This window comes from Perognathus longimembris, chromosome 23 (genome assembly GCF_023159225.1).
Source record: "Perognathus longimembris pacificus isolate PPM17 chromosome 23, ASM2315922v1, whole genome shotgun sequence".
Lineage (NCBI taxonomy): Eukaryota > Metazoa > Chordata > Mammalia > Rodentia > Heteromyidae > Perognathus > Perognathus longimembris.
This window is the reverse complement of record NC_063183.1, coordinates 1164877-1179583: the sequence shown is the minus strand read 5'-3', so window position 1 is coordinate 1179583 and position 14707 is coordinate 1164877. Positions and strand designations below refer to the sequence as shown.

The 14707-nt window shown below is 55.0% G+C and overlaps 2 protein-coding genes across 6 annotated transcripts in view; one reads left to right on the top strand and one right to left on the bottom strand.

Annotated features, from left to right (window-relative positions):
• The window catches only part of Unkl (unk like zinc finger), a 24806-nt gene extending 14475 nt beyond the window's left edge, over nt 1-10331 (top strand). For 2 of the 5 annotated variants that reach the window (XM_048332738.1, XM_048332741.1), the window contains exons 11-15: nt 4871-4963; nt 5822-6052; nt 6905-7107; nt 7183-7425; nt 7979-10331. In XM_048332738.1, the coding sequence (XP_048188695.1) occupies nt 4871-4963; nt 5822-6052; nt 6905-7107; nt 7183-7425; nt 7979-8131 (923 nt within the window). In that variant the 3' untranslated portion in view covers nt 8132-10331. Of the gene's footprint in view, nt 1-350; nt 457-4870; nt 4964-5821; nt 6053-6904; nt 7108-7182; nt 7426-7978 lie in introns of those variants that run through there. The other 3 variants (XM_048332742.1, XM_048332739.1, XM_048332740.1) reach the window with 3 other exon arrangements.
• On the bottom strand, nt 9356-14707 carry Gnptg (N-acetylglucosamine-1-phosphate transferase subunit gamma). Its single transcript, XM_048332746.1, has 11 exons — nt 14632-14707; nt 14489-14546; nt 14347-14414; nt 11734-11788; nt 11558-11641; nt 11339-11432; nt 11160-11274; nt 11013-11095; nt 10808-10936; nt 10650-10731; nt 9356-10569 (listed from the first exon to the last, which is right to left on the bottom strand). The coding sequence occupies exons 1-11, from the start codon at nt 14684-14686 to the stop codon at nt 10469-10471; spliced, it is 924 nt and encodes a 307-aa protein (XP_048188703.1). The 5' UTR covers nt 14687-14707; the 3' UTR covers nt 9356-10468.

Below are 14707 nucleotides of genomic sequence, written 5' to 3'. Positions count from 1 at the left end.
TCCACCGCGGGGCCTGTCCTCGAGAAAACGCGCTCCCGGCCTGCGCCCTCACCTCAGGCGCGCTGCGACACTGTCACGCGGGGCGGGGCCGCCGCAGGCCTGTGTGCGTCTCCGGGAGCCGGGCTGGCCCGCGCGCTGGGGCGGGGGCGGGGCCTCGTTCTCGGTACGCGAGGGGCGGGGGCGGGGCGGACCCGCGCGCTGGGGCGGGGGCGGGGCCTCGTTCTCGGCAGGGAAGGGCCGGGCTCGCGTGCAGGGGCGGGGCCTCTGGCGGGGGCGGAGCGCGGGCTGGGTTTGAATCCGCAGCTGAAGCGGCGCAGGGCGGCCGGCAGCAGTGAGTCAGCATTGCGGCGGCGGTGGCGCGACGACCCTGGGGTTCGTGCCTGGCCGCGGTGGTCGTGACTCTGCGCACTGGAGCGGGGCGCGCGGGCGTTCTCCGCGCCCGTGCCCTCGGACCCGGTAAGTGTGAGTCGCGAGGTCGATCCGGGTGTGCTGCGGGGCAGGGCACGCACGGCTCCTCCGTGGGAATGGGCCTGGCTCTCCGGTACGTACGGCCCTCTAGCGGTGTGCTCGGGCCCAGGCGCCCGCGGTCTGCCGGGGAGTTAGGGTTGAGGCGCGGGCTGCGGCTCTGGGGCCGGTAATGGGGAGGGACGGCGGGGGCCCGCATGTCGCCGGCCTCCACCATACCGTGTGGGCTGTTACCGGCAGCTTTGTGCCAGCTCTCCCGACGCCTGGTAGCTGGGCTGGTGCTGGGTCCGGGGCACAGCCCAGCCCTTTGTGTTTACATAATGAAGCTCTCGGATTTCCAGGTGTCTCCCTTCCTCCCCCTATCTTCCTCCTTCCCTTCCATTCCCTTCCCCCTTCCCCAGCCCTGGGGCTTGAACTCAGGGCCTGAGCACTCTCCCTGGCTCCGTTTTGCTCAAGGCTAGCACACTACCACTTGAGCCACAGCACCACTTCTGGTTTTTTCTGTGTATGTGGTGCTGAGGAATTGAACCCAGGGCTTCATGCATGCTAGGCAAGCCCTCTACGGCTAAACCACCTTCCCAATCTCCAGTGGTTTTTTTTAACTTGGTCCTTGCCTGCCCAGGTAGGTAGGGAAGCTTGGGCAGCCCTCAGGCTTTCGGGCTCTGGCTTGAGCTTAGCTGCTTGGGATGAGGAGGAGGGACTAGTTTCCAATCTCTTGGAGGCCCCCAGGCTGGTCCCCGTGGGGCCACCCTTGCTAGGCTAAAGCTGAGGGTAAGTTGCAGTGGGATCCCCCAAACCCAACCGGTGTTAACCTAGCTGCCTCAGGGCACTGGAGCCTCAGTGCTGAGTCACAGCACCTGGCTGGGTCAGGCCATTCAGAGGAGCTGGTCCCCTCTCCTGGCTCCATTGTTCCTGCCCTAGTTCTCTCAAGAGTTTGTGGAAGCCTGCCAGGTAAGGCATGGACTTCCCTTACCTGGTTGTCTAGGTACCGAACACCAGGCCCATGCTGCCGTGCCCAGTGGGCCATGTCTGGGGCAGAGCCCTGGAGGGGAGCAGGGCATGTGTGAAATGTGGACAGTCAGGGTCCTGTCCCCAGCCACCCACTTCCACCACCATTGTTCAGGCTCTCTGGCATTCTGTGGGTTGACATAGTTTAAGGCTACCCAAATTCAGGATTAGAGGGGTTGTTCCTACTCAACAGAAGCTATTGAAGATACCCTCCTCTGTGAGCTAAGGAGGGGCAGGGACAGGGGCACAGGAAGGGTAGGCTGGGAAGCTGTGGATTCTTTTCTTTCTGTGAGGCCTTTGAACACTACAGCGGGTCCTCATAGGAGACCAAAGGCTGGTTGGGGTTGGGGCTGTGAAGGCTGGTGTGGGCCTTCCTATGTGTGAGGGAGGAAGGAGCAGCTCGGTGAGCTGTCTTGCTATGGCAGTATGCCCACATTTTTGTGGCACCTGCTGCTGCTGACTGGGAGGAAGCCTGCGACCCTTGCGTGCCTGAACATCCTGGAGGTGGGGCTACTGCAGAAGCCACAGTGAAGGCTATGTACCTGGCCCCTCCTGTGGAAGAGGGTGGGAATGCAGAGGTATGGGCCCAGGAGAGAGAGAGTGCGTGCTGTGGCTGAGAGACCTGGGGGATAGGGATGGGGCCGGGATGTCAGGGGAGGGTGGAGGTGGCTTGGCCTGGGTGTGGCAGTGCTGGCCCTGAGGGAGTGGGGGGACCTGTGGTTGGGTACAGCCTTGAGAGGTCTGGTGTGTGTTAGACAATTTTTTCCCAGAGCAATGTAAAGGAAATGTCTACATGTGAACTGGGGTAGTCATGTAAGTCCAACCTAGTGAGTAAATTTATTAGAGGTTACTTAGGGGGCAATAGATGACTTCTGAAGGCTATCCATGTTTTTATTTTATAGGGCTTTCAATCAGCAGCAGAATTGATGGCATTCAAAGCTAGTGTACAACTTCAGAGGCCACTCCAGGCTCAGAGAATAGGCATAGACAAAACTAAACTCTGGCAAGATTCTGTGGTTTGTTTTTGCTGGTGCTGGGGCTTGAACTCAGGGCCTGAACACTGTCCCTGACCTTCTTTTGCTCAGTGCTATTTCCCACTTTTTCCAGTTTATGTGGTACTGAGGAGTGGAACCCAGGGCTTCATGCATGCTAGGCAAGCCCTCTACCACTAAGCCATATTCCCGGCCCGATGGTGTGCTAATGTGTTCTCAGTCCTTGCTTTTACCAAGGACTTTGCTGGCCTCAGCAGACACTGCCTGTAAGAGGCTTGTTTTGTTGCAGTTTGGCATGGGGTGGGGGCGCAGCTAAATGACCTCTCATCTTAGCTGAGCCTGGGGTCTGTGGGAAGGATGAGGTTTCCAGGTGGATCCCATTGTTTTCCCCAAAAGATATGAATGAAATCCTAAGCTGCACATTCGTGAACGTGGAAATGAGACTTCGGGAGGAGTCACCAGTCACACAATGAGGCCTTTGGAGTGGCCCTTATGCCAGACCTGATGTTTTTGTAAGACAGAGAAACATGGGCATGCATGGAGGAAAGGCTGCAGGTGATGGAAGCCCAGGAAGGCCTGTGGCCCCGTGCACTATCATAGGCCAGAGGTGCTGGAGCCTACCAAGTTACCTTGAATCTAGAGCTTCCCACAGCCCTGGCCCAGGCTTCTCTTTACTCCAGCCATTCTGTGCAATGTCCCTGCCATGGTGAGCCACTCCAGTGAGCAGGTGTTGTGTCTGCATGGAGACTCGCCAGACCCCTGTCAGGCTCGGGCTTGTGCAGCTTTAGGCTGTGCCACGGGGAGCCACAGTGCAGTGAGGAGGTTTCTCTGTGTCTGCATGGGGACACACTAGACCCCTGTCAAGCTGGGGCATGTACAGCTCTGGACCAGGCCGCAGGAGCCACTGTGCAGTGAGCCGGCAGCATCCACACAGAGACACACTGGGTCTGTTGAGCCGAGGCTTGTGCAGCTCTGCTGGGCTGGGAGATGGGACTGCCTGAAGTGTGGGTGGCTTGGCCACCTCCACCACCCCCACAGCAGGCACTGCTTGGAGTAAGCACTGGGACGCACTTGTGCTAGGGCTGGAGGGGCTTGCAGAGGCTCAGGCACTGCTGCCGACCTACACAGGAAGGTTTGACCAGAGTACATGGTACCGTCACCCTGCCCTGGAGAAACAGCCCTCAGCAAGGGCAGTGAGGGAGACTGGGCCCTTGGGGGATGGTGGCATCTGAGCAGGACTTGGCATGCTGGGGACTAACTGGGTCTGTAGATGGTGATAGGGCCACATCTGGGGCAGGGTCCACATGGGGTGCACTGTGGAGCACCAGGACTGAGTGGGCCAGGAGGGAAAGGGGCCAGGGCAGCAGAGGCCTATGCTGTACCTTCCCTGAGGAGTTTCCAGGCCACTGGCATCCATAGGATCAGACGGCAGTCATCTGCGGCTGGGAAGGCTTGTGTGGCCTTCCTCATGGGAGGGCTGAGGCTGCTGCTGAGGGACGAGGCCCCCATGGGGATGTCAGTAGAGACCAGGCAACTTCTGGGTCAACAGTTCTGCAGGGGGCAGTACCTTGGCTTGGAGAAAAGGGCCAGTGACAGGCTTGGGAAGTGCAACTGCCCAGGAAAGGCCATCCCAAGGGTCTTGGGACTGTTTCGTGGCCTGGGTGCACCAGGGCAGCAGCCTTGCCCTGAGCTCACTTGGTAGGAAGTGAGGGTAGGGCCTTCCTCAGTTTCCCCAGGGGTCTTAGGAGAAAGGAGCCCTGGGTGTTGGCCTCGGCTCTTTGATGGTAGAGCCTCTAGGTTCGACTTCAGCCATCGGGGTGTCAGGGTTCATAGGCTTGCTGCCCGGACAGAGTGCCCATGAGGTGCTGGGAATATGGCCTAGTGGTAAAAGTGCTCGCCTGGTATACATGAAGCCCTGGGTTTGATTCCTCAGCACCACATATATAGAAAAGGGCCAGAAGTGGCGCTGTGGCTCATATGCTAACCTTGAGCAAAAAGAAGCCAGGCACAGTGCTCAGGCCCTGAGTTCAAGCCCCAGGACTGGCAACAAAAACAAAAACAACAGAGTGCCCATGAGCCACTTGCTTATTGACATGCCCTGTGGAAAACTTCTAGTAGTAGGGTTCATTTACTCAGTTAAATTTTAACAAATGACTAGAACTTGATGGACAAGCAGTGGGATCCAGCATGCCTCTGTGGGGAGGGTGGGGCAAACCTGTGGGGCCCTTCAGCCTGGCTGCCCATGAGGTGGAGGTGGAATAGCTGGGGTGATGGGACGACGATTTGTCTTCAGCAACCTTCCTGCCCTTGGGCTTGCCCAGGCCCTAGTGTGCTCAGGCTTGCCCTCTCAGTGGAGGCTCAGTGCGGGTTGAGTGGTATATGGTAACATGGGCTTGTTCTCACAGGTTCTGCCTTAGACCTTCATCTTAGTGACATAAATATCGCATCCCTAGAGAAAGATCTGGAAGAGCAGGAAAGTCATGACCCTGGACTGACAGGTGAGTGTTGAACTCAGCTGTTTTTGTAGGGTTTGGCTTTTTTTTTTGGCAGTACTAGTGTTTGAATTCAGGCCAGCAAGTTTGGCAGACCTCTGCCACTTGAGCCATACTTCCCACCCTCCCCTGATCTTAAACCATGTCCCACTTCAGGGACCCCAAAAGTTCTCAAGAGCAGCATACTAGAGGGCCCGTGGCCTGTGTCTGTGACCCCAACAAGATCTCCTTGCTCAAATGCGCATAGCTGGCCTGCTGAGCCAGGGCAGGGGAAGCTCTGTGGGCTCCACCTGTTGGTCTGGTCCCTCAGGTGCACCCTGAGCTCTTCCTGTAGCCCGCAGCTCACAGGCAGCTGTTTCTGAAACCAAAAGTCCAGGAATCTCACCTTAGGTCTGGCCACTCACCCATATACCAAATAAGAGATGTGGCGATGGGCAGAGAAAGCCATGGGAAGACAACACTTCAGTGCAACTTCGGTGTCTTCAGAGGTGTAGATGCTGGCCTCAGGTTAAATAAGGAGAATTGAGGGGGCAAGGGGTAAGAAACACAGTTAAATTATTTCAGCTCGTGTGTAGAGGAGTTCCAGAGAAATGATGCAGGAACAGAACAGGAACAGGTTGCCTGCCTGAGGTCTCCTGGACTCCTGGCTGATTTCTTTAAGGAGATGAGCAGGCACTGCTTGCTTAAGGGGCAGCTGGCACTCTGTCACAAATGCACATTCAGCTCTCCCTAGAGACCAGAGAACAGCACATGTGCAGAGGGTATTCATTTATGGGTCCAGAAAAAGCATCTGTGAGGTGGCCTTGTGCATTCCCATGGCAGAAGACCTCTCCCCTTGTCTCACATGGCCTCTCCTCTGTCCAGGTCCCAGGTCGCTGGCAGGCTCGGCGCCTGTCACCATCCCAGGCCCCCTGCCCCGATCGCCGTCCCTACACTCGTCTTCATCCCTCTCCACCTCTCCGCTCAGCTCCCTCTCCCAGTCCCTATCTGGGCCTCTGGTCTCCTCAGCCATGACGCCCCCCCAGCAGCCACCACTGCCCCTGCGGTCAGAGCCTGCCCCACTGGGCTCTGCAGCCTCGTCCTACAGCTCCTTAGGTGAGTGCCTGGTGCTCACCCTGGGGAGTCCTGACCCTGGCTGGGCCTCTTCCCTGGGAAGCCCTCACCGGTTCTTCCTGTGGCACTTCCGCAGGTCCTCACTGGGACACTGTCCGGTGTCCTGGCCAAGACAGCCCTGCTGGACCTCGTGTGGAGGCACAGCAACTGTGCAGGCCATGGGGGGCCGGAAACGGCTGTGTGCCAGATTGGGAGAGGCTGTTTCTCTTATGTAATCTGTCATGCTGTGGAATGTGCTTTTCTTTTAACTAAGATTTTCTTTATTAGCATGCATTCTACCAGGGATTCCATTGTGACAGTCCCATATTGCCTGATGTACACCATTAACCCCACTGTATTCCTCCTTATCCTGTCTTAAAATCATCTCAACAGTTTTCAATGTTCCATTTTCACATATGCAAATAAAGCACCAACCATACATTTCGGTTCACCCTCCCCACTCACCCCCTAGCAGGGGAGCCCTGTCCCCATTTTGTTAGTACATATAAATTGTACTAAGGGATTCACCGTGGTCATTCTTATGTGCGTATACTGTATTTCATCAGAACCACCTCATCTCTTTCCCCAACTGCCCCACGTTACTGTTCAGCGGCTTTCCATGACATTCCTTATGCCATCTCCATTTGGAGGGGTGAAGTATTCACCTTCCATACACAATGCTCTTTTTAAACATATCAGTCGATCTGTAGTCGTGTGATTTGGCACTTTAACATCACCCACAGAAGCAGAACCACTTCAGGGCATTTAGCATCTGTGCATAAGGCATTTGAGAACTGGCACTTACGCAGCTCCTGGAACTATGGATTTAATGTTCTGTTCAAACTCCCCCCTCAGGCTTGAATGGCGTGCCTGGGAGTATCTGGGACTTCGTTTCTGGCAGTTTTTCTCCCAGCCCATCCCCCATCCTGAACCCTGGCACCACAGCCCCATCAAATGCAAGTCCCAACAGTGCTGAGCTAGCCCGGGTCAGACGACAGCTGGAGGAGGCCAAAAGGAAGATCAGGCGGTGGGAGGAGTCTTGGCAGCAGGTGAAGCAGGTAAGTGTGTATGCCTGTGCGCCCTGTGGAGCCTGCTCGCGGCTGCCCTCTTGAATGCACCCCCTTGGATTTCAGGCCTGTGATGCTTGGCAGCGAGAGGCTCAGGAGGCCAGGGAGCGTGCCCGTGCCGCTGACAGTGACCGCCAGCTGGCCCTGCAGAGGAAGGAGGAGGTGGAGGCCCAGGTGAAGCGGCTGCAGGAGGAGCTGGAAAGCCTTGGCCTGCTGTCATCGCTGCCCAGGGACATGGGCTCCATCCCGCTTCCCCAGCTGCACTCCCTGCAGAACCAGCTGCGCCTGGAGCTGGAGGCTGTGGATGGGGTGAGTCCTGGTACGGGGTGGGGGTGGGGGGTGGCCCCTTACTCTGGATTCCTGATGGTATGGACAGGCCTACAGGCTGTGCTCCCTCCTACCAGCAAGCAAGGATGTGCCTTCTGGAGATGGCACATCCCGCTGCAAGGTGGTTAGAGCTGTGTCTTGCAACATTGTGGGGCACCCTATGGAGGTGATGGCCCAGAATCTAGACACTTTCACCTGCTTTTCATACCAGGTCATCTTGCTGGCCCCTCTGGAGCAATTTATAGCCCAACCTTTCACGTGTTCCTGCTGCAGAGTGCAGCTGAAGCCCAGTGGCTTATGGCTTTCAGGCTTCCACTTGCTGGCCCTTCCCTGTTGGGGTCAGGCTGACCCCAACACTTCCCTGTGGCCATGGTGGCTCTGCCTCAGGCCTTCCACATGGGGGTCTGAGGAGCAAATGTCTCCTGCCTCTGCCCAGCCTTCCACCCAACCCAGTGTCTGTAGCTGGGGGCCCATCATCTTTGAATGCTCCCAGCCCCAGCCTTGGCCTCTAAGCCCCACCCACCTCCTCCCACAGGTGATCTACCAGCTTCGTGCCAAGCAGTGTGCAGCCTGCCAGGAACCGGCACCCAGCACTGCCCTGCAGCCTTGTCAGCACCAGGTCCTGTGTGACTCATGTGCAGCCACGGCACCCGAGTGCCCTTACTGTGAGGGCCAGAGCCCATGGTGACCACAGCCAAGGCCTGTACCTGATGAGCATCGGGCAGGGCCTCCACGTGCCACCAGAGCACTGTTGCTCACTGCTGGTGCCTCCTGTGTCAGGATGTGAGTGTGTGCCAACTGTGCTCAACGGCCTTTTGTATTTTTTTTTTTTTAACCACATCTCACTGGTGGTTTCAAGGTGTTCTCAAACACCTTAAACAACCCACACCTGCCTGTCTTTAGGGGCTCAGCCCCTCCAGGTCTGGGTGGCAGTTGATACGCTTCAGTCTTGGCATTGCGGAAGCCAGGCTCCTGGGAGGCCATGCCTCCTCAAAGCACTTTGTAAACCGAGGAATTTAGACATTTTAAGTTGTGTACGCTGCTTTCTAGGTTCATGTTTAAATATGCGGTAACATGAAGCTTTGTGTACTGTGAACTTGAAGTTTCCTATTGGTTTATTGCTAACTCATAGTATGGTAGACAGATTTCATATTCTGAAACTACTTATGAAGTGAGAGCATTTATCTAGTAGCGAGGAAGATCTAGGATTTTTACTTTTTCAAATTAAATGCAAATAGTATTTATAAGCAGAGTGATTATTGGAAGACATACATTTAGATGTTTTGAATTTTATGAAAGAAACTCATTTTCCTAGCGTGTGCGTGCATACACAGGTAGTTTATATTCCAGTGTCGTGCGACGATACTGAGCAATCTGCACGCCTCACGTGACCCGTGGCCACCTTTTCTAAGTGCCTGTGCCTTGCATCAGAAATGAAGTGACTTGTTTGGCTTGGTTTTCTCCTGTGAAGACAATTTGACGCTAATGGAAACTGCAACAGAAGGGCCCAGACTCACATTTGAGGGTCTGGGACATTCACTTTGGAAGCAACTGCGTTCTGATGACTTAGATCCATAACAGGCAGTGGTGCTTTGTAACTTCCCAGAGCCATCTGGGCAAGAGGCGGGGGCAGACTTGTGGGGTCTGCAGCTGCTGGAGGGCATCCAGGGCAGCAGGCTAGGCAGAGGTCACCATGGCTCAGCCCGAGGCCTGCAGCTCAGTGTGCTGCAGAGAGTCCAGTGTGGTGATCCTGGGCCCTGGCTGGTCAGGACTGGGCTGCCTGGAAATCTGGGAAGGAGATGTTTGTGGACCCCATGCCCCTCCTCCCCTGTGGCTTTGCCAAAGACTTTAATAGCATTTTCTAAAGTGCAAAGTGACTAGGTAAACATTTTTATCAACTACCAAACTAGAATGTATTTAATATAGGAGATTTAAAAGCATTTTTAATATAAGACACACTGATAGAGAATTCTATCATTTTAAAGGATGTGAATCCATGACATTCCACAGCTAGTCTGCTACTAAAGGCAACTATTGACTTGGTTTTATTTTGTTCTTAATTACATAGTGAATGACTTATTAGTTCAGTACCTAGCAATCATGTATTTTTGTGCTATTAATCAATGTTTTAAGATTATTTTTATTGATATTTATGCACCTGTTTCCCATAGGGGCCTCTGGTCTTTCCTGGGACAACAGGACAGTGTTTGTTATTGGTATCTAGTTTATTATTGGTATCGTGAAGAGCAACTAGGCTCCAGCCTGCTGGCCAGTTCCTGTGTGGAGTGGCTGGCACTCTGGAGCGAGTCACAACCCAGGGTGGTGACAGCTCAGAGCGGTGCCCACTGTGGCCAGTGGATGCTTGCCAGTCTGCTCCTCCAGGTCCAGGATGGTGGAAGAGCAGGGAACTGCCTGCAGGCATGGCTCCGGTCCTCCCCACCTTGTGTGGGTTCTAGAGCATTCCTAGGCAAAGGGGCTGAGGGGAGGAGACCTACAGCCTGTAATGTGGACAGTGGACTTCGGGCCTGGGTTTAGGAGCTGAGGCTGTGTTAGCCCCACCCTTGTTTCCGTTGCCCGTTGTCTATAGTACTAATATTAAAGTTAGAGGGTGGCAAGTGTCCTGTAGCTGTGGTCGGCAGGCCTTCCTCCAGTGAGGGCACTTCCTGTGGACAGAGTACAGAAGCCTGTGTTCTGCATTCTTAGGTGTTCCTCTCTCTGTCAAGAGCCTCCTAACCTATAAGGTCGTGTTTATACTGCATAATCATTTACTTGTAGTCAACTGTTAACATTTGTTTAAATTTTTTACACTATAGCATTTATGCAATGGTTTACAGAATTCATGGAATTATTTTTACCAGTATGGGATAAAATTAAGTCTCTGACTCTCTGCCGTGTGGTCTGTTTTGTTATGCTCATGCAAGTGACAGCCCTGCCTGGTCAGGAAGCCGGAGAGGCATGGTTTCCGCATGCAGCGCAGTAGTGGGCGGCCAGCGGTGCTCATCTCCCAGCACTCGTAGCTGCTCTGTCACAGGATGTTCTCACGCAGCCCAGGATCACCTCTCAGTTGCTCTGGGGTTCCATGGGTAGGAAGCCCTTGGCCCAGGTGCTGCTCAAAATGAGAGGTTTCTGGCAAGCCCCAGGGAGCAGGTCAGGATTTGCCCCACCGGCACTGCCTCCCATGATGGCTCAGCCCCCCTCAGACCAACCTGTGGGCTTCGAGTACGGGATGCCATGCTGGCTGAGCAGGGAGGTGAGCCTCTGAATCTCCTCAGCTAGTTCTGAGTGGGCCTAGAGCAGGAGGAGTTGCAGGTCAAGCCTCTGGGGGGGGGGGGTTTGCTGCGGGGGGGCCCTCCTGACACTGTACCTTTCTGCATTTCTCCAGGTTCTCCAGCCCCACAGTCTTCAGCCCTCCCTCTGGAATGGGCTGGTTTTCTCCCTGCGCCTTCACATAGCCAGCATCTTCAAACAGTGCCCTCAGCAACTTCTCATAGCCCTAGAGGTAGACATGGCACAGGAAGTGGCCTGGCAGGGCATGCAGGTCCCAGGCTTTGTAGCGGGCACAGGCTCACCTGGGAGGTGATGAGCTCATCAGCCAGGTCCTGTTCCATCTGGTCCCAGCGCCGCTGCAGGGCCTCGGGCAGGGTCGGGTACACTGAGGACCAACACTGGTTAGATGAGGAGCCCTGACCTCCCGCCCCACCCCACGGGAGTCCTACCTAACAAAGAGTGGGGGTGGCAGACCAAGGGCGTCTCAAAGGTCAGCGCATAGACACAGGTGCTTGGCTCGGACACGTGGGCCAGCCGGTTGCTCTTTCCACAGGTGAGCTCCACCTGAGGAAGGAGCATCAGAGACTGCAGGGGCCCACACCCTCCCCCTACCTCTCCCAGCCCCCACCTTGCTCTGTCGGCTCCTGCTGCGGCAAGAGTCTCCATCACTCATCCACATGCCGGTGAAGGTGTTGTTGCTGATCTCCCACTCATGCCAGATGCTAGGGACAGGCAGGGAGAGCAAGCTGGGGAAGGAGAACAGAGCCCCTGCCCTCTCACCCCAGAATACCGCTGTAGGCGGTCCAGCGGAAGATCTGTACACTGTCATGCCGCCTCCTCCACTCACCCTAGTATCCCACTGTAGGCATTCCAGCGGAAGGTCTGCTCATGCTGAGTCACATTATGGAACGGGCAGAACTCATACTTGTACCTGGAGATGTAGGAGCATCAGGCCACACACACTTGCCCCACCCTGCCCACACAACACCCCCAGCTGGATTCACCCCACCTGCCCACACTCACGTAGACTCCACTAGGCTGAAACACTTGCCAGCGAGCCTGAAGAGGTGAGCAGGCCCTATGGAAGAGAGTGCTTCAGTGAGATTGCCCAACATGCTGCAAAGCTAGGGGCTACTAGCTGGCAAGCCAACAGTGGGAAGGCTGTCTCTATGGACTCCAGGAGCCACCAAACACTGCATGACGCAACCTCCAGGGGCTGGGATGAGGCCTGAGGGTCCCAGTCAACAAGAAGAGGCCTCAGGGTTGGTCCTTGTGAGGAGGGCCCTCAGCTGCAAGTGTGTCTGGGGCACCCAAAGCATGGCGGGACCATGGGTGACAGCACATGCAGCAAAACCCCAGGGAGGCAATGATGAAATGACAGGAGCTCCAAAAAGGAAAGAGCAGCTGGGCACCAGTGCTCACACCTGTAAGGATTGTGGTTTGAAGCCAGCCCAGACAGGAAAGTTCATGAGAAGTGGAACGGTGGCTCAAGTGATAGAGTGCCAGCTGAGAGCACAAAAACTTAGGGACAGTGCCTAGGCCTGGAGTTCAAGCATCAGGATCAGCACTAAAAAAAAAGGAAGGGGGGCTGGGAAGGTGGTTTAATGGTAGAGTGCTTGCCTGGCATGCATGAAGCCCTGGGTTTGGTTCCTCAGCACTGCTTAAACAGAAAAAGCTAGCCGTGGCGCTGTGGCTCAATGGTAGAGTGCTAGCCTTGAGCAAAGTAGTTCAGGGACAGTGCCCAGGCCCTGAGTTCAAGCCCTAGGACTGCCAAAAAGAAAAGGGCTGAGGGGATGAAGTGTGGCTCAAGTGGTACCTGCCTAGCAAGAACAATGGTCCTGAACTCAAACCCCAGAACCATCAAAAAACACAATCATTTTAAAAGGGGGGTCCTGGGGCTGTATTCAGTGGTAGAGGGCTCGATCCCCAGCACTACTAAATAAAAATATTAGCAAACTGAATTCAGAAGTAGAAATATACTTGACTAAGAGGAATTTTTCCTGAACAGAAAACCAACCAGTGTTGATAAACCACATCAACAGTATCATAAACCACATTAATGGGACGAAGCAGGGCTACATAAATCATTTCAAATGAGGCAGAGGAATAAATGATCAAAATTCAACATGACCAATTACAGAAAAGGCCACCTAGAGGGAAAAAAAAGCAATGTTCTAATAAAGGCCATTTATGCAGAACCACAGCTGATATTATACAGTGAAGGACTGGAAGCTCTCCTTCAGTCCAGGAAGAGGCCCCACCCATGAGACATGTGAGAAGTACACTTCCAAGCCTGGCAATGATGGCTCATGCCTGTAATCCCAGCTACTCAGGAGGCTGAGATCTGAGGATTGCAGTTTGAAGTCAGAGCAGGCACCAATGCCTGTGAGGCTCTTATCGCCAACTACCTTCCAAAGAAGCCAATTACCTACCAAAAAAGCCAAAAATGAAGCTGTGGCTCAAGTGGTAAACTAGCCTCGAGCAAATAACATCAGAGACAGTACCCAGCCCCTGAGTTCAGGCCCCAGGACTGGCACACATACACACACACAAGGTGCACTCCCAGAAAGCCCTCTATGCTCACACTCCATGTCCTAGAACTGTGGTGTTAAGGGACATCCTGTGCACATCAGAATCATCCTCTAACCAAGTGACAGCTGCTCCTGTGTCCCATCCTTATGTTGGAGGAGGTTACGCCAGGTGTTCCTAGTAGCTTTGGGATCCTCCAGGGAATCCATGCCACACTCCTCGGAAATGGGCACCAACTCCCAGAGTAAAGTTCCAGCCCAGCCATGTTACACTCTGATGCTGGCCAGCACTGAACCTCAGCAGCCTTACCCTTTATAGGTCCCAGCCCATACCCTCCCACCCACCCAGGGTCTCTGCTCCCAGCCTTCCTAGATCAGCTACAACCAATCTTGCTGATGTCCTTTCCACTCCTCTTGACACAACCTGACACTTGGTGCTGGGCTCTCTATCTGCCCACTTGTGGGAGGTGGGACCAGTAGGATTATGAGGTTTGAAGCCAGTATGCATTATATAGCAAGACCAAAATAACAGGGGCTCAGTGATGAGTTCTTGTGTAGCACTGACTTTTCTGTTGCTGCATGCAGGACAGGATATGCCCAAGCTCCCTTACTGGCAGAACGATAGAACGATAGAACCCCTAACAGCTTAAACCTGGAGGAACAACTGACCTAATGATCCACACATACAACCAATGTGTGCACCTGGGCAACCCATGCCAAACCAGCCAAACCACGTGCAAAGGTGGTTTTGAGCCACTCAGTAACCCCACCCTACTAGACAAAACTCCAAACTGTAACACCTTCCAGGTGGTCCTTACCCAACTTACCCACCGCATGCCTCTGAGTGCACTGATGCTTTAATAATAACTCTTTACTTTTGGTGGTACAGCAGCGTCCTTAGCATACCCAAAGACATCTGAAACGCCACATAAACGGTTAAGTGTTGGATCTCCTGAACCCAGCGATAAAAGCTCTGATATTCTCCCGTAAACATTCGAGAGGTGACAAACGAATGTATAAGTTGGCGCCGTAACTGGGGGGTCCCTCGGGCAGGCTCCGGAACCGAGACGCTCACTGCCTCGGTTTGCTCCTCCGAGCCGGAACTCACCCGACAGGGGCGAAGGTTCCCTCTTGGGCTGGAGTCGGCTGGTCTGGGGCAAGAACGGGTTGTTCAGCCTAGCAGACACAGCAGGTCAGGCGGACCGCTCAGGCCGTACTCGGCCCGAGTCGCCCGCCCGCCGGCCGCTCACCCGAACGTGTTTGGCTCCTCCACCACCTTCATCTTTGCGGCTCCGGCCGGCGCGGGCCCTGCGGGGAGCGGGGTGGTGAGACGCGGAGGGCACGGAGACGAGGGGGAGTCAGGGCTGGGGAACCCGTAAGCAGAGCCACCGACCGTGCGCCGCGAGCCTGAGCAGCAGCAGCAGAAAGCGCGCTAGCCACGCCGCCATCGCTCCGCCGCGAGACCACGT